Genomic DNA, 25648 nt, shown 5'->3' on the forward strand with positions numbered 1-25648 from the left:
GTGCATTCTCAGTACATGCATAGTTTTATCAGAACACGTTGGAAATGTCAGCACTTTTCAGAGGACAGTGGACAAGGCTTCCTAAAGCATATTCATTTATATCAAGACTATGAGAATTGTGATTATAGTTTGTTGCTTCCTTGGCACAGGTTTGAGTTTACTTTATTTTATCCCAACACTTTTTTAAATTTAATACTTGAATATAATATAAGCAGTTTGTTACATTTTGATTGGTATCATGAAAATGTCTTTTTAACCAATTGCAAGTTCTATAATTTAAGTATATAAGAAAAAGCTTTAATTAATGATTTTTTTTAATTGAAAAAAGTCACTTAGTTTGTTCTGCCCTGATAAGATGATAAATCAAAAAATAGCTTTGGCACAAAGGCATATCCCCAAATTATTATAATAAAGTAAAGTTTAATCTGACTAAAACAATTTTAAACATTGCTGATTTAAATCAGCAATTCAATCGGTAATAACTTTAAAGTACATTTTGACACTAAAAATGCAAAGACTGGTATATGCAAGTCTACATTAAGATAGAATGGACCTTTGTATAGTATTTTTAGTGATTTTATCACCTGCTATATTGTGTTACCTAATATCAAGAAAGAATCGGGAGTTCAATTGCACGACCTTGCGTCAAGCAGTATTTGACCTTGTATATTCATTGAATATCACGTTTCTATGATGTCACAAGGTGACGTATTAGAACAAATGTTTAACAATAACCATTCGTAAAACGTAACGTATTTTGATATTATGTTCGACCAGACAACGCATTTTTGTTATAATAAAGTGAAATAATATTAAATTAAATAAATGATCAATTAAAGCTCAACAGGATTTGGCTGCATCCAATTAAAGAAGTTATTAAGATAAGTATTCAGATGAGATCATTTCGATGGCAGAATAAGACGATTAAATATCACATTGTTTTTCATCGGATTTCTATATGTTTACAGAACGAAACGGACCAAGAAGCCAACGATGTTATTGAATTTTACATGGAATACACTATTTTGAATTAACTTTACCCGAAATGTTTGTGATATTAGTTTTGCGATGTTATAGAAATTGGCAGTGAAATATAGTCTTGAACTGACTATTTTGGTACCTTTGCAAACTGTAAATCTAACATTTCCAGTACAGCTTTGTAACAGTTAGAACCAAAAACATGATCTTAAGTGAAACTTATTATTTATTGTCATCAATAGAAAAAATTGACAAAAATGACGCAAAAGGGAATTTTTTAACGGAGTTTATTAAAATATTTTATGTGTCAATCATATGTTTTCATTGCGATACTAGATGTGTTTCAACATCAAACTGTAGTCTTTTTGTATAAGTCCATAGAAAAGAGGCAACTAAGATTATTTCTGAGATACAGTGACCAAGATTATTTCTACGATGCAGTGACGTCATAGTGCGTTTATTTTATGCGTTAATCATATGTTTTCATTGCGATACTAGGTTTGTTTTAACATCAAACTGTAGTCTTTCTGTATAAGTACATAATATAAAAGAAGAAGCTAAGATTATTTCAGAGATACAGTGACCAAGATTATTTCTACGATACAGTGACCTCATAGTGCGTTATTTTCAAGCGTAAATAATATGTTTTCATTGCGATACTAGGTGTGTTTTAACATCAAACTGAAGTCTGTCTGTATATGTTCATAGAAAAGAAGTGACCATGATTATTTTTGCAATACAGTGTCCAAGATTATTTCTGCGATACAGTGACCTCATAGTCTGTTTTTTGCCGTTTAAAAAAGAGGTAACAGCGATTTGATCAGTGTCTAAAAGGAAATGCATTAGCGAGTGTTAAAAAATATCTAATGATTGCATTGACTTTTTTAAGCATATTGAGGTAAACAACAGCAAATGATATAATAGTGGCAACCGCCAATAATATTGAAATATTACATGTTTATTAAGCATGTTATTGTCCAATGTATTTTAGCGTAAGCGGTATTACATATTCATTCGATTTATCCAAACAAGTCGTCCCTCTAATTAGTAGTTTATTAAGCTGAAGTTTTTAAAAAAAAACTTTTTGCATTGTTTGAATTGATTTTCGGGGGGGGGGGGGGGAGGGGGGTGTTTGCTGTTTTGTTGGAAACTGTTATCATTATTTTCAGTAACATCACAGTCTGCTCCCTGTCCTTATGGATGGTTTAATCGTGGGTCGTCATGCTACGCCTTTATTACAGACGCCCCAGCTACATGGACAGAAGCAGAGGTTAAAATAAATAATGAATAATGATGTATTATCATTACAAAAAATAAATTTGGTCAACTATATCTCATTTGATCTGTAATCGATTTAATGATAGAAACTTTTTAGGTTCACTGCAATCTAATGCAATCGCGATTGGTTGAAATTGAGACAGTTGTTGAGGATGAATTTCTGGCAGTGCATTTAATGAACAGCAGATTCACTGGTATGTATACTTTGCATTGATAGATTACTCGAGCTACTCAGATGAGCCATATCATTATTACCTTTTCATTAAAATTGCATACCGTGGCATATCATTAAATTGTTAAAGATATGCATGAAATAACTGTATTAAAGGTACTCAGATGAGCCATTACTATCGGTTTACGTTCGGCCTTATATATATGACGCCAGCTAAGTGTTATAACCGGCAAGTAACTTTTAAAGCATTCTTAGCTAGTTTTACCTCGAAATTTAGTATCACCGCTCATATAGTCCCATGGGTAAATATCGATCTAATTTTTAAAACTCTTTGTATATAAAAAGCAGGAAGGGGTTCAACTTAGTTTGGATTTTGTTTTTTCACAGTATGAACACACTTTCCAAGAAAAGGAAGGATTTCAACTTAGTTTGGATTTTGTTTTTTCATAGTATTAACACACTTTTCAAAGAAAAGTTTACTTCGAAGTGCGTCGATGTCGTTATTAACGCAATATGAAAAATTAGTAAAATGTTCAAAGTTTACCAAAAATATTTAATACTAATTATCATAACCTTGTTTAGCTCAAGCAACAAATTAAAAAGATAAGTTCTTGATAAACAGTGTTTAATTGATAAGTTATCTCCTAAGCTTACGTAACTCGTCAATGTACACGGTAAGATTAACAAGATATTGACGGGTACATCTGAAAAGGAAAAGAAAATGATAGATGTGTATATATGGTAGAAAAATCGTTTCAGGAAGTTTTTGGATTGGATTGTCCGACATCTTGGTAGAAGGAAAATGGTTATGGATGTCAACGCAAACAATTGCTACATACACTAACTGGGTTCCCGGGGAACCAAATAGCTACCATTCAATTGCAGAAGACTGTGCAGCCATAAGAACTGGTTCTCGTTTGTTTCATTGGAATGACTTCGCATGTTCAACGAAAATTAACTTTATCTGTGAAAAGGAGTAAGATTTTACCTACAATGCGATCTAAAAATTATCGAATTCATCTATGAATGGTTTAAATATCGAACTCATTATTTCTTTTACACGTCTTACATCTTTTTAGGGCTCACGGACACGAACATTGGGTAGTGGTTGGATAAGTTTTCACTTGGCCAATAATAAACCAACAGAAGCATTCGATTGAATCAGTTTGTTACCGATTATATAAAACAAAAAATAAAGAGATTAAGTATTCTCAAACTCAAAATAAGACTTGTTATATAAAAACGATGCTAATTTGTATGAAATTTGAAAAAAAAGTCAAGTTCATATGTTTTGCGCGTACGTTGCATTGTGGCGCAGGCAACTAATGTTTTACGATAGAAGTAAGTTTGTTATGCCAATCATAAAAGTCGTAACCAGTGATACTTAATTATTTAACAATCAAATAACAGATTGATATTTTCAAGTTCCCCGCTTGTCCTTTAAATGTGTACATCATTTAACAATCGATTTTCCATGCAATTTTGACTCTGAACTAAACAAACAAACTAAAGGCCAAACAACCGCACTAGAGATATGTAGTTAAACATGCAATGTAGGAATGATTATTTTATTTTATGATAATGAACTTTGACACAAACTTAATTTTTTTAGTTTTATAAAGAAAAAAATGCTTTTGATAATTTAGATATTTAAAGATCAAGAACTTATTCTAGTTACAATCCGACTTGGGTACCCCATCCTTCAACTACATCATTCCTTTTTGGGTCACCTTATAGCGAACTTTCCACAAGCTAATGAAATCTCCGCTTCCAAATCTTGGTTGGAAGTTTGGACATTTTTTTTTTCATTTCCACCGACAAAGATAATGCTCGAGATATCTCGTAAAGTAAATAGGGTTATGGAGAACTAACTTTGTGTTTCTCATTCTTCAACGGATCGTTCAGCAGGGCTGCTTTAATCATTTGAATCATTTGAAGCTATTGGACCAAATTGAAACAAAGAAATTGGAGGAATCGTATGTATACCTGGAGTATATAAGAGATATATAAATCATCGAAAAAGAAAATGAGTTGCATGCAGTGCACAGCTACTATGATCTTTAAACAAGTTTTTGGATAGTTTTTTTTCTATGGCACTGTCGTTGAAAAAATATGATGATGTTTAAAGTGCGGCATATCCTTTCTGTTGCTGGATGCACTTCTTTGTTCGAAAAAACTACAGTCTCTTTTTAACTTTATATCCTGACGTGTATATGACGGTTTGTTTCAAATAGTTTTGATTTTTTTTTCAAAAGAAAATAATGTATAATCAGAACATGCATAAAGAATAAAAGACACACACCAAAAGAGCCCGGCTTTCAGTACTACAGTACTTTGATTAATTGCTTGTCAAGATGATTTTGATGAAGCTGGCTCACACACATTTAAAAACAATACGTGTTTGTATACCCTTTCATATTTCATATGGTTGGGATATTTTAAAAAATGCCTTTCAGTTTATTTTGCATCTTAATATAACATATACAATTTTAAAAAAAGACTATTTAATCTCCAGCTTTCAAGCTAACATGCACTTATATGATATGTGTACATTCCTAAAAAATTGAATTAATGAAATAATTGAATTCCAAGTGATACATATACATGTATGTACATGTTCTAAATTGAAGAAAAAAAGACTGACATTTCGTCTTAAATCTGCACGTTCCGTTTATAAATTTATGATTAGCAGCGAAAATTAAAATTTATTTCTGTTAAGATAGCCTAATTGATACATGCATGCTTCCATTGAATAATTTTGTTTAGTCATGCAAGCCCTTTGGAAAGCTACTGTGGTTTCATTAATTTTCGTGGGTATCAATTTTCGTGGATTTTCTGAAAACCACAGTTTCAATGATACATAATTTCGTGGCCAATGATCCTACCAATACAAAATGTTAGTTGAAATTGAACTTCAATGAACATTTAATTTCGTGGATCAATTTAACAATGAAATCCACGAAAATTGGTATTCAACGAATTTTGATGAAACCACAGTATTACTTGTTAAAAAATTCTTACACTTTAATCTGTGACATTGCTGATCGTGTTCGGTCCTCATAATATTGATCTTATGTAAATATTATCTCCTGTCGAACCTTAGATAAGACTTAATACACACGTCTGGTTAAGTTAAAAGAACGTGTAGTTTTTATGAACAGAAAAATGGCTTCTAGCAACCCAATGAAAATACACACTTTTAACTGTTTTATAGTTTTTTTATATATATACATTCTCATTGACAAAAAAAAACTCATCTGAAGTTCACTTGTTTAATGAGTGCAATAGCTACATAAGAACATGAAATACAACTTTAGGTTGGCTGCTTTATATGAATTTTATATGTTCCAGGTATGCATACGAATCCTCCAATTTTGCTGTAAATAAACCAAAAAAAATGAATCAATCCCCAGCAACTATCCGTTGAAGAATGCGAAACGCAATCAAATTAAAACAAGCATTACAGATTGTTGAAGAAAATCTAGCCTTCTAAAAGAAATATATTTCGAAATCAATTATCAACAAAACTATTTAAAAATATATATATTATCTAATTCCTCTTGATAAAGATGATTGCTTATATGGTTTGGGTTGGCCGCGAGAAAACGCATACCTTGAATTATATTGATTTTACATACAACGAGAATACGTTTGTGTGACGAACAAAAAAATGTTTGCAAAATATAAACCACGAGAATTTGTACGACATATATTCTTCATATGAACTACATAAATTTTGATAATAATCGAATAGTTGTCTGTAGAGTAAATTTTTTTTTACAATATAAATTGATTAACAACAATTTTTGTATGATGACTTTTCATAAAGACTTTGCCAATTCCACAATCAAGAAAATTTTCAAAGCTCGCAATCAAAACAAACTGACATAAAATTGCACAGGTAAACACGAGACAGACACCAACCAACAAATATATCATATAGACAGTGTTGTAATGTTTACCCTTTTTTCCCTGTAGCATTGTTAATCGTGTTTAGTAACTACTAGTATTATTGTGTAGTAAAGACTGAACATCTCTCTCTCTCTCTCTCTCTCTCTCTCTCTCTCTCTCTCATCCTTTTAATGTCAACAAAGCGTCAGAGAGCGACCAAATTTTGTAACCGGCTATAATCGTAGACTATTCAATACATAATTGTGCAACCAGGCGTTCAATTGCGCTACGAATCTCTCGGAAAATTTGTGAATTCCTTTTGTTTATAATGTTAAATGTATTGATATTATATGTCAAATCATAGAAGGGATATAATAACGTGTCCCAAAGAGGTAATATTCTATTTTTAACTTATTACGTCACTTCCCCCAATGTTGAAAGATTGATCGTTTAAGCTCATGTATAAAACATATTCAAGAAAGTTTTCAAGCAAACTTACTTTTCTTAATTCAAAAAAGACGACTGAATTAAAAAATCTTGGATTGTCGTGTGCTATAAACCCGAACTCTCAGTTTAGCCGATAACTGGTCTTAGCCGATAACTGGTACAGTACCACTATAGCAAACTTTCCATAAGCTAATGAAATCGCCGCTTCCAGATCTTGGTTGTACATTTGTGTTTTATTTTCACTGACAAAGATAATGCTCGAGATATCTCGTAAAGTAAATAGAGTTATGGAGTACTAACTTTGTGTTTCTCATTCTTGCTTCAACAAAAGTGGAGGGAAATCCATAATCAAACTCCCGATGCTACGTGCCTATGACGTAAACACACGGTGTGTTCTGGGGTATTCACATGATTCCAACGGACTCGTCCACTAATTGTCCTGCTTAACCATTCATGCAAAGGCTGAGATCTTGATCCAATTGTTTGAATGAACCCATCCATTTGCAGAGATCCATGGGGAGGGGGTCAGATGAATTTTTTCCCATTTGTTTTGTAACAGTTACATACATGTATGTACATCCTTTGATCGGATGTTTTGGAAGAAATTTATTGAATTAACAAACACACTTGATTAGTAATTGTTAGCTGTAGTAATGTACATTAAGTAGGACACGCGAGTTATGATTCCTTTTCGAGATTAACGATATCGCCCAACAGAACAAAAATCGGGCCACACCCCGCTTTGGCGACTTTGTTCCTCCAGTAAACATTCCGGCTCTATAAATATATATTCATTTTAATCCAAACTGATGACTCTCTTGTAATAATGATATTACAACACCAATTATTACTTACATTGTACTGTAATATACATTATGTTACATCTTGTTGCGATGACCCCTCTCCCTTTTCCACCGTTCAAATATGGTGGAATGCTGATCTATTTTTAAATCAGGATTACACACGTGCACTGCATGGTGAACATCCCTTTTACTTGACAATTCTTGCTCGCTGTTGTTAATACATCCAATATAACATTTTCATCAATTGTGAATGTAAATTTTGACACCTTAAACATGCATCGGCTAATCTTTTTATTTGTGAAATATCATGATATTGCTTGCTCCCATTGTCTGCACTGTTTCGAAGAATGCAACTTTCAAACCATAAATATGCCTCACGTCATGACGTCGGGCAATAAAAATTAAAGCAATTTGTATAGTTTACATTTATTTGCGTCTGTCTTTGTTGCATAAAAAACTGGACTTTGCAATCTTCTCTAAGTTTGTCTTTATTCGATAGTATAACAACAGATTCTGAATTAACAAATAGCATGTGAAAAGGCCCCACAAAGAAACAACTTTGTTGGAAAATCAAGTTATATCTGAGAGAAAACCTAACTTACATGCAACAATTCTATTATTAATAAGTTTATTAGCGCCCATTGTTTACTCCGACCATTCAATCTGCATAACATTTACAGCAAACTAACATTGTTAGAATCTAATTGTCCAAAAGATTATTATGTATAACATTTTCCGCGCTTTGTGACGTTATGTCATAAGACCCCCTTTCTCATACACTGGCTTATATAACTGTCAAAAACACATCATTTTAATCTACAGACGAATTGATTTTCTATTACTCTCATATTGAATGTAATTGACTCTTAACAATGATCGGTGGTCTTTTTTCACAAATCAGTCAAATCGTACAAGAAGCATGTAGTACTATTTTATTACAATTAGATGTTTATCTTTTGAAAACGAATTGTTATTTAATTCCGTTTAATGCTGTTGTTTTATAGTTCAAATTCGTTTTCTTTGATAAACAAAATGCTCGTTAAGCAAGACATAATCATAATTGTTTTGTTTATTAACGTGGCAAAAGACATTACCGATCCCTACGACACGTAATGTAAAATTAGTCTGATTTCACAGTATACTGCTTCAATAACAATATGGTTGATGTAAAGGAGACAAAATAGGACAGGGGTGTCCCTGTTGTGTCTGTGTGTGTGGTGGTTACTACACTAAAGATCAAAAGGTTTTAGAAAGGCGTCAAACTTTTATTTGATAAAGAATTTAACATCTCGAAAAATTGGATTTTATAGACCTCATATATTATATCATTCTTTTGTAAAAAAAAATATATGGTATGTTATAAATCAAGCAATAACAGATCTATAATTGTCCTATGTTCTAATGAGACACGTGCAGATTTAAGTGGTGGGGTCTGGATAATTCAAATTTAATAAATACATATCAAAAATTCATAGAATTGGTCTTGAACCATTCCATAATTAGGTCAAACTCTCCCAACCCCCTCCTTTAAAACTTATCGTGAATAAATAAAATAATAATATATAAAGCACGTATATGTAAAATCAAAAAATAAAAAGGATTTTTCGTGATTTTGGATTGTTAATGATTTTCATCCAAAGAGGAGTGTATTTTCTATCCTCAAGCCTTGGTGAAAGTATAGAAAACACACAAACAGTTGGACAAAATCATATTACATCGTGAACCATGAGAAATTCTTTTTATCAATGTTTATCACGTATTATGTTAAACCTCGATCCTTTCTGTAATTATCCTAATGAAAAGCCGCATCACACATTTATTACAAGACATCCTCAACCTTACGCACGGTAAAAGGATCCCTAAAGAGTAACACACATTTCAATTCCGTACATATTAATTCAAGAAAAGAACAGCATTTACTTTCTTTTATCTACAACTTAACACTTTTTAACTGATTTTTTTCACTTTCTTATTCTACGTTTATCAACCTTCTAAAACTACGTAATGTTTAATTTAATTTTTAATTATGATGACAAGTTGTGCAAGAATATACAAAGTGTTATGTCAAAAACTTTTTACACGAATGATAACCACCGTAAATTGATCTAAACAAATGCTATAAGTATTAATTGTTTGAGAAAGTTAAAAAAAATAATTATATGACCTTAAAATAATACGACAAAGATAAAAACAAATGCGAAAAGTAAAACACATTTGATTTTTCACTTTTATGAGTCAGTTTGAGTGCTTGCCAGTTCTCAATGTTTCTCAGTACTGTCATTGAGATATGATGGTAATGTCATACTTTCTCAAAACTCTATATGTGTCTCGGTACGTTTCTAAATTTATCAGTACCGTAAGTTTTTGTCACAGTTTATCACTAATGCTGGTGCATTGTCAGTACATGCATATCTTTATCAGTACACATTGGGAATGTCAGCACTTTTCAGAGGACAGTTGATAAGGCTTGCTAAATATTATTCATTTCGATCAACACTATGAGAATTGTGATTATAGTTTGTTGCTTCCTTGGCATAGGTTTGAGCTTACTTTATTTTATCCCAACATGTTTTTAAATTTAATACTTGAATATGATATGAACAATTTGTTACATTTTGATTGGTATCATAAAATGTCTGTTTTACCAATTGCAAGCACTTTAATTTAAGTATATAAGAAAAAGCTTTATTTGATGATTTTGTTATTGAAAAAAAAGTCACTTTGCTTTGTTATGCCCTCATAAGATGATAAATTAAAAAAATAGCTTTGGTACAAGGGCATACCCCATCATTATCATAAGAAAATGAGGATTAATTTGACATGAAACAATTTTTAACATTGTTGATTTAAATCAGAAATTCAAACGGTAATGATCCTAAAGTAAATTTTGACACTAAAAGCAGGAAAAATATAAAGACAAAGACTTATGTGTTTGTCTATTTTTTTTTTTTAGATAGAATGGACCTTTGTATAAGATTTTTAGTTATTTTATCGCCTGCTATATTGTGTTGCCTAATATCAAGAAAGAAACGTATTTGATCAAATGTTTAACAATAATAATTCGTAACATTATATTCGACCAGACAACGCATTTTTGTCATAATAAAACGGAATAATATTATAAAAAATAATTGATCAATTAAAGCTTTAAAGAATTTGACTGCATCCAATTAAAGAAGTTATTAAGATAAGTATTCAGATGATATCGTTTTGGTGGCAGAATAAGACGATTCAATATCACATCGTTTTTCATCAGATTTTAATATGTTTACAGAACGAAACGGAGCGAGAAGCCAGAGATGGTATTAGTCCCCTACCGGTTTCACCGGATGGGACTATAGCGTTCATCCACGTCCGTCCGTCTGTCAGTCCTTCCGTCTGTCAGTCCTTCCGTCTGTCAGTCCTTCTGCCTGTCCGTCCATTCGTCTGTCTGTCCCACTCCAGTTTTCCACACTTTTTTCTTGATGCATTTGAGAAAGTATATGAAATTCGCTGAACAGCTTTAAAACGTCAAACTACAGATCAAGTTTACACTTTTGTAGCGTCTGGGTGGCATATTTTTTAAAAAATTTTCTTTGTATTCCAGTTGTTTAATGTTCAGCTTCGTTATCAGGTTTGGTGTATATTGAATAAACGAGAAAAGTATGTAGTCAATAATAGTATCGTGCATTACTTGTATAATCCCTTCTAGTGTTTCTAACTAACAAATAAGTTCTATAAAATAGTGTCAAGCATTGTGTTGTAAATTTAATGGACGGGTTTTTTTTTTATTATTACAATCGAGTTGCTATTGGTCTGTTGATTCGGGGTACAAGGGACGGTAGGAAATGATATTCTGCATAGCAGTGCATTGTTTTCACAAATCTCTACCAGCAAATACTTTATGGACTTGGCGAAATTCCAGGAGTTAAAATAAAGAGTATTTTTTTTACCCTTTTTAGCTCACCTGAACTGAAAGCTCAAGTGAGCTATTCAGATCGCATTTTGTCCGCCGTCCGTCTGTCCGTCCGTCCGTTCGTCTGTCCGTCTGTAAACTTTTTACATTTTGAACTTCTTCTCTAAAACCGCTTGGCCAATTTCAACCATATTTGACACAAAGCATCCTTATGGTAAGGCAAATATAAATTGCAGAAATGAAAAACCGATCTTTATTCAAGAGAAGAAAACCTTGAAACTATAGGAAAAGGGGTGCATTTTTAAAAATCTTCTTCTCAAGAACTACTGGATGAAATTAATGTAGTTTAGCTTAAATTATCCTTATGTAAAGGAAAATATAATTTGCAAAAATTAGGGGCTAATTCTGATTCAAATTTGAGTAATTTACGAAAAAAGAGAATGGGGGTCAATCAGTTTAAGTTCGGTATTCCATATCTCAAGACCCTCTTTGAAACAAAGAAGCGGCCATTTTTAACGTATCAGAAATGGGTCAATCTGACAAAGATGAATTTGGTTGTTGTGGATCAGTTTGCGTGCGAAAGGAATATTTGAAACATGAAATATACATGAATGCCGATTTTGTGAAATAGATTGAGATTAAATATTCCAATGCGTTGACATTTTCACCTTTGACGGTGGTTTTAGCTTGTTTTGATTTTCGTTTTGTTTTCATGAATTACGGTTTGTAACTTAGGGGAACTATCGCCTGTATTTTGTAATTTTTACGTATCAATCAAATACGACAGCTGACTGTTACTTGCGGAAAATAAGATACATTAACAGGTACGGTACTTTAACAACTAAAATACAAATTCTAATAATAATACGGTATGGTCTTTGCGTAATAGTTGATTACTGCCATGTGTTTTAGGCTAGATGTCAGTATTTTCTCTAGTCTATTTAGTCTAAACGGAGATTAATTTTGCTGATGGAAATACTAAGTGTGTGTGTACATGTAGCAGAGACATAAATAATTGTTAGCTCACCTGAGGTGAACTATACAGAGAAAAATCTTTACAAATATTCTTTTCAAAAATCAATTGGCAAGAAAAGCTGTAACTTGTGTGGAAGCATCCTCAAGTAGTGTAGATTCAAGTTTGTCCAAACCATGATCCCCGGGGGTACGGTGGGGCCCCAATGGGGGATCAAATTTTTAGATACAAATGTATAGAAAAATCACTAAAAATCTTCTAAAATTCAGTTAAAATTCAGAAAAGCTGTAACTTGTGTGGTAACGTTAGCATCTTCAGGTAGTGTAGATTCAATTTTTTTCAAATCATGATCCCCGGGGACAACGTGGGGCCACAATGGGGGTCGAAATTTTTACATAGAAATACATAGAGAAAAATCATCTCAACCAGAAAAGCTTAACTTGTTTGGAAGCATCATCAGGTTGTGTAGAATCAAATTTGTTTAAACCATGATCCCAGGGGTAGGGTGCGGCCACATTGGGGAGGTCGAATTTTACATAGGAATACATAGCGAAAAATTCTTCACAAATACCAATTAGCCAGAAAAGCTTGAACTTGTGTGGAATCAAATTTTGGAATCAAATACACTCAGGTAGTGTTGATTCATTCTAGTTTGTCCAAACCATGTTTTCACAGGGGTAGGGTGGGGCCACCATTGGGGGGGGGTCAAATTATGTTGGTGCGTGTAATTCAGTATGATCTCTACGTAATGGTTGATTAATGCAACATGTTCTATTAAGATGCTCAGCAATTTCAATCTAAACGGAGATTATTCTTACTTTTAGAAATATATAACTAAAGTATATATGTGATGAAAAATAAATTGATTTTTTCTTTGCTTAAGTGCAGTTTTCTCTTGTTTTAATTGTTTACAAGTTCCTATAATTTTACTAACCTGAGAATCAAGCTTCGACTTATAAGCAAGATACAGAGCTTTGCGCACAATGCTACTATATGTTTGTACACAAAGCATAGGCCATGCTTTAGTTTGTTTATATTTTAAATGCAGCTATGCTGAATAGGAAATACCAAGTTTAAAAATCTTAATTTGAATGTAATAAAGTCATGTGAACAAAAACATGACTCAAACCAAGCTATGTATATTGCTGATGATTCTACGATTGACGCTGAAATTTTGTTTGATCAATAGAAATGTCTTGCTAAAAGGATGATACGCTGTAACTACTTTCTGGTGCCCCTTCTTCAACGATGAATTGCATAAAATCTACACAAATGTTTTCGATAGTTTTTCGAACACAAGTAAATGAAAACGACGCTTTTTTAACAGTTTACATAGTCCTGACACATTATTATGAGGATAAAAGCGTTATCGGTGTTCTTAAAAAAATTATTGCAACGGAAAATCATCTTTGTACACATATGTTGTTTTTAATTAAAGATGAAAATAGTGGATGGCCTTGATACAATAGAGCGACATGCCTGCCAATACATTGATTTGAATTATAGCTCTAAAACATATGTGACAATATTTATAGTTAAATTTATTCTTCAATCAAGTGAGTAGGGATATGAAACGTCATACGAAATGAATTCATGCCTGGTAAATGACAATCGTCTATAATGGAGAAGGCCAATAATGTTTTCAATTCGAGGAATTGAGCGCATTCATTCTAGTGCATTGAGGTACATTTTTCTTTTTTCACATATAGAATTTTATAAAATACAATAATTATTACTAGTTAGTAGTGGAGGGAGAAAATGTACCTTTATGCTCTCATGTATTTTAATCGTTTTATAAAGTGATTGGGGGGGGGGCTAAAATAAAGGAAACTATAAGTTGACTGTGTACACCAAATGAAAATTTAGTTATTTATATTGCATATGATCTTATTTTTGGTAAAAATGGTATTCCATAAAGGTAAATATGTCAAAGATTAAGTATATGCAAAAAAAGGTGAACATTCAGATACTCATTTTTGGTTAATCTACTGAGGGGCCACATGGCACAATATCCCTTGAACGCCCATATAAAGCCAGTGTTGCTCAGGTGAGCGATGTGGCCCATCGGGCCTCTTGTTGTTTTTAATTTCTATATCTACTATGTAGTTTGAATTTCCTCTAGCTCCTTATCTCTGATTAGTTTATAATAGTTTTGAAATAGATGTATGCTTCGAAGCTTTCATAGAATAACACAAACCTGTAGGGGACGTGTATTGCTTATGCAATACTCCTGGAATGCTTGTTGAGTTTTACTTGGTATACATTATTTTGAATTAACTTTATACTTGAAATGATGGTGATATTGGGTTATTATGAGGGACCTTATCGGAATTGGCAGTGAAATATAGATTTGGACTGACTATTTTTGCTACTTTGCAAACTGTAAATGTAACATTTTCTAGTGCAGCTTTTTTACAATTAGAACCAAAAACATGATCTAAAGTGACTCTTATTATTTATTGTCATCAATAGGAAAAATTGACAAAAATGACGCAAAGGGGTTTATTAAGATATTTTATTTGTAAGTCATTTGTTTTCATTGGCATACTTGGTGTGTTTCAACATCAAACTGTAGTTTTTTTGTTTAAGTACATAGAAAAGAAGTGACCAAGATTATTTCTGCAATACGGTGACTAAGATTATTTTTGCGATACAGTGACCTCATAGTCCGTTTTTTTTGCCGTTTTAAAAAGAGATAACAACGGTTTGATCATCGTCTATAGAGGAAATGCATTAGCGAGTGTACAAATAAATGTCTGATGATTGCATTGGCTTCCGTAAGCATATTGAGGTTAACAACAGCATATGATATAATAGTGACGACCGTAATATAATATTAAAATATATCGTGCTTATCAAGCATGGTATTGTCCAATATATTCTTGCGTAAGTTGTTTTACATATTTATGCGAGTCTTCCAAACAAGTTATCCATCTCACTGTTCATTATTTTAAACTGAGGTTTTTCTTAAGAACTGCTTTTTTGTCATTGTGATAAACTTTGTTTTAATGATGTTGGAGATCGCACCTCATGTTTGAATTTATTTTTTGTTTTTATCATTTTATTTTTTTAGCGGGGGTGCTGTTTCTGCTTGTAATTAAGGTCTTCCGTTTCCAACGGAAGACCTTATAGTGATTGTAATTAAGGTCTTCCGTTTCCAACGGAAGACCTTATAGAGATTGTAAGGTTTTTAAGGTCTTCCGTTTCCAACGGAAGACCTTATAGTGATTGTAAGGTTTTTTATTATTATTTTTTCCCCAGTTTTTGTCCACAAGATTTCTCAGAGATGGCTGGATAGATTTACTTGAAGTTTTCAGGATTGATAGAAAATGATCATATCTCCAGGCGTTTTTTTCATTTTTTGAAAATTCATTTCCTGTCGTCCGTTTCCTGTCCCGTGACGAAAAGCTTGTCACCTCGAGATCTCAAAAATGGTAAAGACTTGAACATCCAAACTTTTTTGGGATGATAGAACTATAGTTGTAAATGTGTTTAAACATTTTTGTTTTGTTCGTCGTAACTTCCGGTCGTCACCGGAAGCTCTTCAAATTTTTTTGTTTTTACGTATTTAATTTATTTTCCATAGAATAAAAATATTAGTATAGATCCTTACATATGTCATCTATACAATGTTAAATAAGCCAAAAAATTCTACTTCCGGTGAGATATCTCGATTATCTCAGGAAGCTTTTTTAAAACATATTTTGTACCCGCTAGTTCTCAGGTACTGTACGTTACCAAGACACGAAACTTTCACGAATCATAGAAATTTGATTGAAGATGTGTTGAAACAGTTTCATTTTGTCTTCCGTCACTTCCGGTCCACAGCGGAAGAGTTCAAACAAATCAAACTGTTTATCCGTTAAACTGTTTATATTTGATAGTTTTAGCTACTTCGATGAATAATAATGTAAGATAGGAAAGTAAACAAGATATAAAAATTTAAATTTCATTAAGCACTTCCGTTTGACCGTTTCCTGTCCCGAGACAAAAAAACTTATATCGACGAGATCTCAAAAACGGTAACGACTATAACAACCAAACTTTGTAGGATTATAGACCTGTGTATGGATACGTGTTAACACTATTTTGTTTCATCCGGCGTAACTTCCGGTCGTCACAGGAAGTACACCAAATTCTGATTTTTTAAAAATATGTTGGTTATTTAACATGGAAGTAATATTTTAGTTATAAAAATACAAGAGGTCATCCACACATGGTAAAAAACCAAAAAAAGTTCTACTTCCGGTGAGACATCTCAAATATCTCAGATAGCCTTCTTTACATAAAAAACTACCCCCAAGATTTCAGAAACTGTGAGAGATCAAGACACAAAACTTGTATGGATAATGGACATTTGAATGAACATGTGTTTAACGGGTTCCATTTGGTCGTACGTCACTTCCGGTTTTCACTCGAAGTGTTCAAGCAATAAAAGGTTGGTTTTTTTAACATTATAATTTTTTCAACATTTAACTTAATGTGATGAACAATAACGTATCATAGGTAAATGTATTAAAATACGTATTTTCAATTTCTTAATCACTTCCATTCGTTCGTTTCCGGTCCCGAAACAAAAACTTTTTCTCAACGAGATACTATAACTAACAAAAACTTGAACATCCAAACTTTAAGGAAAGACAAGGCAATGTATGAATGTATGTTTACTATGTTTTGTATGATCCGGCGTAACTTCCGGTCGTCACAGAAAGTACTCAAAAATTGACATATTGTCTTTGTGTATTTGTATTTCTTGGGAATTCCTTTACAGTATAAATTATATCCATTTTCTGTTTACAAGAGAAATGGATCTTTTGTACAGATTTATACATGAAGAACGGAAGACCTTTTTGTTGCTATAGCAACAAGAGTCTAGTTTATTATTATTTTTTTCCCAGTTTTTGTCCACAAGATTTCTCAGAGATGGCTTGATAGATTTACTTCAAGTTTTCAGGACTGATAGAAAATGATCATATCTCTAGGTGTTTTTTTCATTTTTTCAAAATTTATTTCCTGTCGTCCGTTTCCTGTCCCGCGTTAAAAAACTTGTCACATCGAGATCTCAGAAATGAGAAAGACTTGAACATCCAAACTTTGAGGGATAATAGACCTATAGTCGTAGATGTGTTTAAACATTTTTGTTTTGTTCGTCGTAACTTCCGGTCGTCACCGGAAGCTCTTCAATTTTTTTTGTTTTTACGTATTTAATTTATTTTCAATAGAATAAAGATATTAGTATAGATCCTTATATATGTCATCTATGCAATGTTAAATAAACAAAAACATTCTACTTCCGGTGAGATATCTCGATTATCTCAGGTAGCTTTTTTAAAACATATTTTGTACCCGCACGTTCTCAGGTACTGTACGTGATCAAGACACAAAACTTTCACCACTCATAGACAGCTGATTGAAGATGTGTTTAAACAGTTTCATTTTGTCCTCCGTCACTTCCGGTCCACAGCGGAAGAGTTCAAACAAATCAAATTGTTAATCCGTTAAACTGGGTTTTTTTTTTATAGTTTAAGCTGTTTCGATGATTAATAATGTAAAATAGGAAAGTAAACAAGATATAAAAAAATTAAGTTTCATTAAGCACTTCCGTTTGTCCGTTTCCTGTCCCGAGACAAAAAACCTTATATCGACGAGATCTAAAAAACGGTAACGACTTCAACAACCAAACTTTGTAGAGTTATAGACCTGTGTATGGACATGTGTTAACACTATTTTGTTTCATCCGGCGTAACTTCCGGTCGTCACAGGAAGAACGCAAAATTTTGATTTTTTAAAAATATGTCGGATATTTAGCATGGAAGTAACATTTTGGTTATAAAAATACAATAGGTCATCTACACATGGTAAAAAAACCAAAAATAAGTTCTACTTCCGGTGAGACATCTCAAATATCTCAGGTAGCCTTCTTTTAAAAAAACAAACTACCCTCAAGATCTCAGAAACTGTGAGAGATACAGACACAAAACTTGTATGGATAATGGACATTTGAATGAACATGTGTTTAACGAGTTCCATTTGGTCGTTCGCCACTTCCGGTTTTAACTCGAAGTGTTCAAGCAATAAAAGGTTTTTTTTCTTAAGCATTTTTTAAACATTTTACTCAATGTAATGAACAATAACGTATCATAGGTAAATGTACTAAACTACGTATTTTCAATTTCTTAATCACTTCCGTTCGATCGTTTCCGGTTCCGAGACAAAAATCTTTTCTAAACGAGATATTATAACTAACAAAAACTTGAACATCCAAACTTTGAGGAAAGACAAGGTAATGTTTATTGTGTTTTGTATGATCCGGCGTAACTTCCGGTGGTCACAGAAAGTACTCAAAAAATGACGTTATGTCTTTTTGTTTTGTTTATTTCTTGGGAATTCCTTTACAGTATAAATTATATCTATTTTCTGTTTACAAGAGAAGTATATCTTTTGCACAGATTTATACATGAGGAACGGAAGACCTTTTTGTTGCTATAGCAACAAGAGTCTAGTGTTTCTTATTATTATTTTTTTTTTTCCTTTTTTTGTCCACAAGATTTCTCAGAGATGGCTGGATGGATTTTCTTGAAATTTTCAGGACTGACAGAAAATTATAATATCTCCAGGCGTTTTTTTCATTTTTTCAAAATTCACTTCCTGTCGTCTGTTTCCTGTCCCGCTACATAAAGCTATGGACAATGAGATCTCAGAAACGATAAAGACTTGAACCTCCAAACTTTGAGGGATGATAGACCTATAGTTGTAGATGTGTTTAAACTATTTTGTTTTGTTCGTCGTAACTTCCGGTCGTCACCGGAAGCTCTTCAAAAATTATGCTTTTACGCATTTAATATATTTCTCGGAGAATTGAAATATAAGTATAAATGCTTACTTATTGCATCTTTCCGATGTTAACTAAACATAAAAATTCTACTTCCGGTGAAATATCTCAAATATTTCATGTAGCCTTTTTTAAAACAAATATTTGAACCCCGAGATCTCATAAACTGTAAGTGATCAAGACACGAAACTTACAGGGATGATAGACATTTGAGAGAAGATGTGTTTAACCGTTTTTATTTTGTCGACCGTCACTTCCGGTCCACACAGGAAGAGTTCAAACAAATCAAGTTTTTTAAAAGTTTAACCAGATTTCTGGATGGATTTTCTTGAAATTTTTAGGACTGATAGAGAACGATAATATATCCAGGCGTTTTTTTCATTTTTATCAAAATTCACTTCCTGTCGTCCGTTTCCTGTCCTGCGACAAAAAGCTATGGACAATGAGATCTCAGAAACGATAAAGACTTGAACCTTCAAACTTTGAGGGATGATAGACCTATAGTATATTGTTAATATTGCTAAACTATTTTGTTTTGTTCGTCGTAACTTCCGGTCGTCACCGGAAGCAATTCAAAAATTATGTTTTTACGCATTTAATTTCTTTCACACAAAATTGAAATATAAGTATAAGCCCTTTCATATGTCATCTATCCGATGATTAATAAACAAAAAAAAATTACTTCCGGTGAGATATCTCAAATATCTCAGGTACTCTTTTTAAAACAAATATTATTACAGCGAGATCTCAGAAACTGTAAGTGATCAAGACACAAAACTTACATGGCTGATAGACATTTGATAGAAGATGTGTTTAACTGCTCTCATTTTGTCAACCGTCACTTCCGGTCCACACCGGAAGAGTTCAAACAATTCAAGTTGTTTAAGAGTTTAACTGTTTTTGTTTGACAATATAAGATATGTTTATAGCCAATAAAGACCTGTTGTATAATGGTTAGGAAATACTAACTTTCATTTTCATTGAACACTTCCGTTTGTCCGTTTCCTGTCCCGAGACAAAAAACCTTGTTTCCTAGAGATTTCAAAAACGGTGACGACTTGAACAATCAAACTTTGTGGGATGATAGACCTATGTATGTACATGTGTATACACTATTTTGTTTTGATCGGCGTAATTAACGGTCGTCACCGGAAGCACTTCAAAAATTTGTTTTTTTTCATATTTTATTCATTTTACATAAGATGAAAATATCAGTATACAATCTTACATATTTCATTTCTATATAATGTTAAATAAGCAAATAAATTTTACTTCCGGTGAGACATCACAAATGTCTCTATGTAGCTTTCCTTTTTACAAATTTGATGTCCGCGAGATTTTTGTCAATGTAAACGAATTAGACACGATACTTTCATGATTGATAGAAATTTGATTGGGGATGTGTTTGACGGGTTTAATTTTGTCAACTGTCACTTCCGGTTCTTACCGGAAAGGTTCAAACAAATCATGTTTTTAACAAGTTTACCTGACTTTCTTGGGTGTTTCACATAGCCTGACAAACAGTGATGTACGCTGAGCAAATGTATGAGAAATACCAGCTTTTGTTTTTATTAATCACTTCCGTTTGTCCGTTTCCGGTCCCGAGACAAAAAATATTGTGTCAAAGAGATCTTAGATTTGGCAGAGACGTGAACAACCAAACTTTGAGGAAAGATTAACTTATGATTGTACAAATGGTTAACATTTTTGTTTAGTTCGGCGTTACTTCCGGTTGTCACAGAAAGTACTTCAGAAATTGATTTCTTTTTCATTCTCGTTGTTTTACATGTAAGTAACGTCCGTATATATCATTCACAATAATTATCATATCCACTTTTTTCTCTGTTAGAAAAGCAATGTCTTACAGTAAAATTGATACATGTATATCAAAACGGAAGACCTTTTTGTTGCTTTTGCAACAAGAGTCTAGTTGTTTACATTATTTTCAGCAAATTCACAGTCCGCTCCGTGTCCCCATGGATGGGTGAACCGCGGGTCGTCATGCTATGCCTTTATTACAGACGTCCCAGCCACATGGACAGAAGCAGAGGTTAAAATAAATATTGACTTATGATGTCATATTATTACAAACAAATACTCTAATTGATTTGGTCAGCTATATCTCATTTGATCTGTAATCGACTAAGTGGTACAACTTTTTAGGTTCACTGCAATTTAATGCAATCGCGATTGGTTGAAATTGAGACAGTTGTCGAGGATGAATTTCTGGAAGTGCATTTACTGAACGGCGGATTTAAAGGTATGGATACTGTGCATTGATAAATTTCTCGAGTAGCTCCAGCCATTACGATCGGGTTTTTTTTTATCGTCGTTGTATGACGTCCGCCTGGTGTTATATCTGGCATATGACTTTTAAAGCATTTTCAGCACTACTAGTTTTTCCTTGAAATTTATCATCATTCATATGGTTACATACGGGTTGGTCAAATTCGATACAATTTTTAATCTTTTTTTTATATTTTTAACAAAGGATATGGATAAGAACAGTACGGAAGGGTTAGAATGCATTTATGATCTTTTTTTTAAATGTTTGATTGTGGGATCAATTAACGCACATTAAAAATAATAGTTTTTTTAAAGGGATTTAATGTTGTAATTAACGCAAATTTAGAAACAAAATTAAATGTCGAGTATTTAATCAAAATATTCAATGCTCATCATCATAACACTATTTACCTCAATGCAACATATTAAAGATATCTTGATAAACAATGTCATGATTGATGAATTATTCCATAAGGTAGCTTTCAATTTTCACATTATGAACAACACAATTTTGAAGGGTGTTTGAAGAGAACAAATTATAGAAACTTATATATGGTAGAAAAACGGTTTCAGGAGATTTTTGGATTGGATTGAGTGACATCTTGGTAGAGGGAGAATGGTTGTGGATGTCAACTCAAACAGTTGCTAAATACACTAACTGGTGGCCCGGGGAACCAAACAACTTCCACTCCCATGGTGAAGACTGTGCAGCCTTGACTGGTCAATTATTTCATTGGAATGACTTCTCATGTTCATGGCATCGCAACTTTATCTGTGAAAGGGAGTAAGAGTTTACCTATTATGCGATCTAAAAATTATCGAATTCATATATGAATGGGTTAAATATTGAACTCCTTATTTCTTTTACACGTCTTACATTTTTTAGGGCTCACGGACACGAACATTGGGTAGTAGTTGGATAAGTTGTCACTTGGCCAATAATAAACCAAAAGAAGCATTTGACTAAGTCTTTTTGTTACCGGTTATATAAGACAAAAAAACCAAATGAATCAAGTATTCCTAAACTCAAAATAAACTCGTTATAAAAAAGTTATATTAATTTGTATAAAATTTGAAAAAAAAGCGTCAAGTTCATACGTTCTGCACGCGCGACGCATTATGCCGCAGGCAATTTATGTTTTACGATAGAAGTAAGTTTGTTATGCCAATCATAAAAGACGTAGCCAGTGATAATTAATTATTGAACGCTCAATAAAACAGATTGATATTTTCAAGTTTCCAGCTTGTCCTTTAACTTTGTACGTTATTTAACAATCGATTTTCCATGCAATTTTGACTCTGAACTAAACAAACAAACTAAAGGCCAAACAACCGCACTAGAGATATGTAGCTAAACATGCAATGTAGAAATGATTATTATATGATAACGAACTTTGAAACAAATTTCTTTTTCTAGTTTAATTTTAAAAAAAGATGCTTTTGAAAATTTAGATATTTTAAAGACCAAGAACTTATTCTATTTACAATCTGACTTGGAAACCCGATCCTTCAACTACATGTACATGTAGCATCATTTATTTTTGGGTCACCTTATAGCGAACTTTCCACAAGCTAATGAAATATCCGCTTCCAAATCTTGGTTGGAAGTTTGGACATTTGTGTTTCATTTTCACCAACAAAGATAATGCTCGAGATATCTCGTAAAGTAAATAGAGTTATGGAGAACTAACTTTGTGTTTCTCATTCTTCAACGGATCATTCCTGGGGGTGCTCCACTAATTTGTTTTCTTAACAGAAGCTTTTGAACAAAATTTATACAGCAAAATTGGAGGATTCGTAAGTAATTCTGGAGTATATAAGAGATATATACATGTAAATCATCGAAAATGAAGCTTAATTGCATGTAATACATAGCTACTATAATCTTTTAATAAGTAAATTTTGGATGGTTTTTTTCTATGGCACTGTCGTTAAAAAAATATGATGATGTTTAAAGTGTGACATTTATTTTTGGGAGTTGATTTTAATCAACTCTCCTATGAAGTTACTTTGGCAAACCGAAAGTGAAACAGTGTTTGGCCCTCATCACAAATTATCACCGCTGACAAGACTAAATTCTTGAAAATAATAAACAAAAATTCGATGTAATGTATGCTGAAGCATTGTTTTTGAAGGAAACTTATCTATTAAAACTTTGAAAAAATCAGCATTTATATACTATGAACAATTTAGATATTTTTGTAGTTTCATATATTCTTTCGCCAAAGTTTATATAGTCTCGTTCAACCAGACGCTCAGCTGTCTCCGTAAATCTGCGACAAGCAGAAAGGGGGTTCTCTTGCTTGTCGGATATTAACGGAGACAGCCGAGCGTCTAGTTAAACGAGACTAGAGTTCGATATCAATAGTGCTTGGATCCATACAAGTTTTAGACGGGGTCACGTGACCCCGTCTATTAGTTTACTATCAGCTGAAGTCTCATACCGGAAGGCACGCGTAGAACACATAAATTGAGTCTACGTGTAAGAAAATAGTGCAGAAACTTTTCATGCATATCAGTAAATATATATTATAAAAACACGCATTAATTCTTTTTAAGTCCTCTGTGTATAAACTAAATTCTATATAGAAAATAAACAAATAGTTTTATTGATCAAAATATTACCGCTCGGGTTCAAATGTGGAATGAGTTACGTAATTGAATGCACAACGCCGTTGGCGATTCAGTTGGTGTTCGAGCTCATTAATCAATAGAAGAGGTTGAAGGTTGAATCGAATGTAATGTTTCCAAACGCAATGTACCATTTTAGAAAAGTTGTTAATTTTATTTTGACAATATTTCACCTGAATACTACCGAACTTCATGCACAAGCTGAAGCGCAGGGGTGTTAAGGAAGCATATGGCCAATTAAGCGTCTTATTTTTACTGTTATATTCAAAATCGTGAAATTAAATAATTATTTTGAATAAGATCAAAAACTTAGTATTATCCTTTAAAATAGACGTCAGTGCAATAAAATTGGGTAGTACATTACTGCCACATTGGTACATTATCACGTGACAACTATAAATAGTTTACGTATATTCCTTAACATAAAATGAGATAGAACAACACTACCCCACGGTTTCCAAAATAAAATAAGCATACCAAGTGAAAGCAAAACATCTCAGTTTAATCAAAACCGCTGCTAGAATCCTATGTTTGTTCTTATTAAAAAGTTATTTATCCGGTTCTAGTAAAACCTTCCCAACTTTTATATAGTTTGCACGGAAAACGGCAAATTGCATCAAAACAACACACAACATGGGATTCTAGCAGCACTTTTCAATTTAAGCATTGATCAAACTAACGATACGTATAAAATTTCAAGTTCAATATATACGGGGTAGTGTTGTTCTAGTCGGATTTTTACATCGTAAACAACGACAGAGGAAAGCCTGGCCGAGAAATAAAAGCAAATTTACATACCTTTTAGCGAATGATTGATAAAACTAACATCTCTCCCAGTATTCTTATGTTCAATTCTCAATGAATCACACCACAGTACTTTATTAGAGTTCTTCGATCAGTTATATTTTGAATATGTTTACAATGCTTTCCGATCAAATTCACACGACATTCAACTTTTAGTCATGACGTCATCAATGTGTAAATCTACGTAACACAAACTAATTTCTGGAAAAAAATTGTCTTCAGTATTTTTTATTTGCTTTTGATCTACGTTTCGTTGCTTAGATATTTGAATATGTACATAATAACTAAGATTTGTGATTTCACGGAATTACATGCAACTCAGATTCCATATGCTTCCTTAACACCCCCGCGAGTTAAATTAGGACGGATTATACACAGATGTCTTACATATTAAATAGGTGTTTCATTGGCTTCCAGTCTACCTGCGGTATGACTGCTGTTCGTATCTAAAGAATTTTTTTACATAGAAAATAAAAAACAAGTCCGAATTTGCCTTCTCGTCCATTGGCTCTTTAATTAATTAAACTGATTTAAAAATTTGAACAAAGCATTGTAAGCAAAATCTATATAGATTATACATTTTGGGTTACCAATGGATCAAATAATATATACAATCTTATCGATTGAAGAACCAAGTTAAATGTTAATGTTCATGTTG

General features: G+C 32.6%; 1 protein-coding gene across 3 annotated transcripts; it reads left to right on the top strand.

The window, feature by feature from the left end:
• Window positions 1-27: 27 nt before the first annotated feature.
• LOC105344755 (perlucin) lies at window positions 28-22518 on the top strand. 3 transcript variants are annotated; one of them, XM_011452628.4, is made up of 5 exons: window positions 28-149; window positions 2148-2248; window positions 2354-2450; window positions 3188-3404; window positions 3508-3638. In XM_011452628.4, exons 1-5 carry the CDS (start codon window positions 110-112, stop codon window positions 3542-3544), a joined length of 492 nt encoding a protein of 163 aa, XP_011450930.3. In that variant the 5' UTR covers window positions 28-109; the 3' UTR covers window positions 3545-3638. The 3 variants fall into 3 exon arrangements, with proteins under 3 accessions (XP_011450930.3, XP_034308987.2, XP_034308986.2); XM_034453096.2 differs by lacking the exons at window positions 2148-2248; window positions 2354-2450; window positions 3188-3404; window positions 3508-3638 and adding exons at window positions 21219-21319; window positions 21433-21529; window positions 22129-22339; window positions 22442-22518 and having other exon boundaries at window positions 68-149; XM_034453095.2 differs by lacking the exons at window positions 28-149; window positions 2148-2248; window positions 2354-2450; window positions 3188-3404; window positions 3508-3638 and adding exons at window positions 9983-10107; window positions 21219-21319; window positions 21433-21529; window positions 22129-22339; window positions 22442-22518.
• The last annotated feature ends 3130 nt before the right edge of the window (window positions 22519-25648 follow it).

This window comes from Magallana gigas, chromosome 10 (genome assembly GCF_963853765.1).
Source record: "Magallana gigas chromosome 10, xbMagGiga1.1, whole genome shotgun sequence".
NCBI classification, from domain to species: domain Eukaryota; kingdom Metazoa; phylum Mollusca; class Bivalvia; order Ostreida; family Ostreidae; genus Magallana; species Magallana gigas.

Excerpts from the sequence above, each read along its gene's own strand:
- LOC105344755 (XM_011452628.4), top strand. The coding sequence starts at position 110 with ATGAGAATTGTGATTATAGTTTGTTGCTTCCTTGGCACAG. Across the intron at positions 2,249-2,353 it reads CTACATGGACAGAAGCAGAG|GTTCACTGCAATCTAATGCA; the intron begins GTTAAAATAAAT and ends GAAACTTTTTAG. Across the intron at positions 2,451-3,187 it reads AATGAACAGCAGATTCACTG|GAAGTTTTTGGATTGGATTG; the intron begins GTATGTATACTT and ends AAATCGTTTCAG.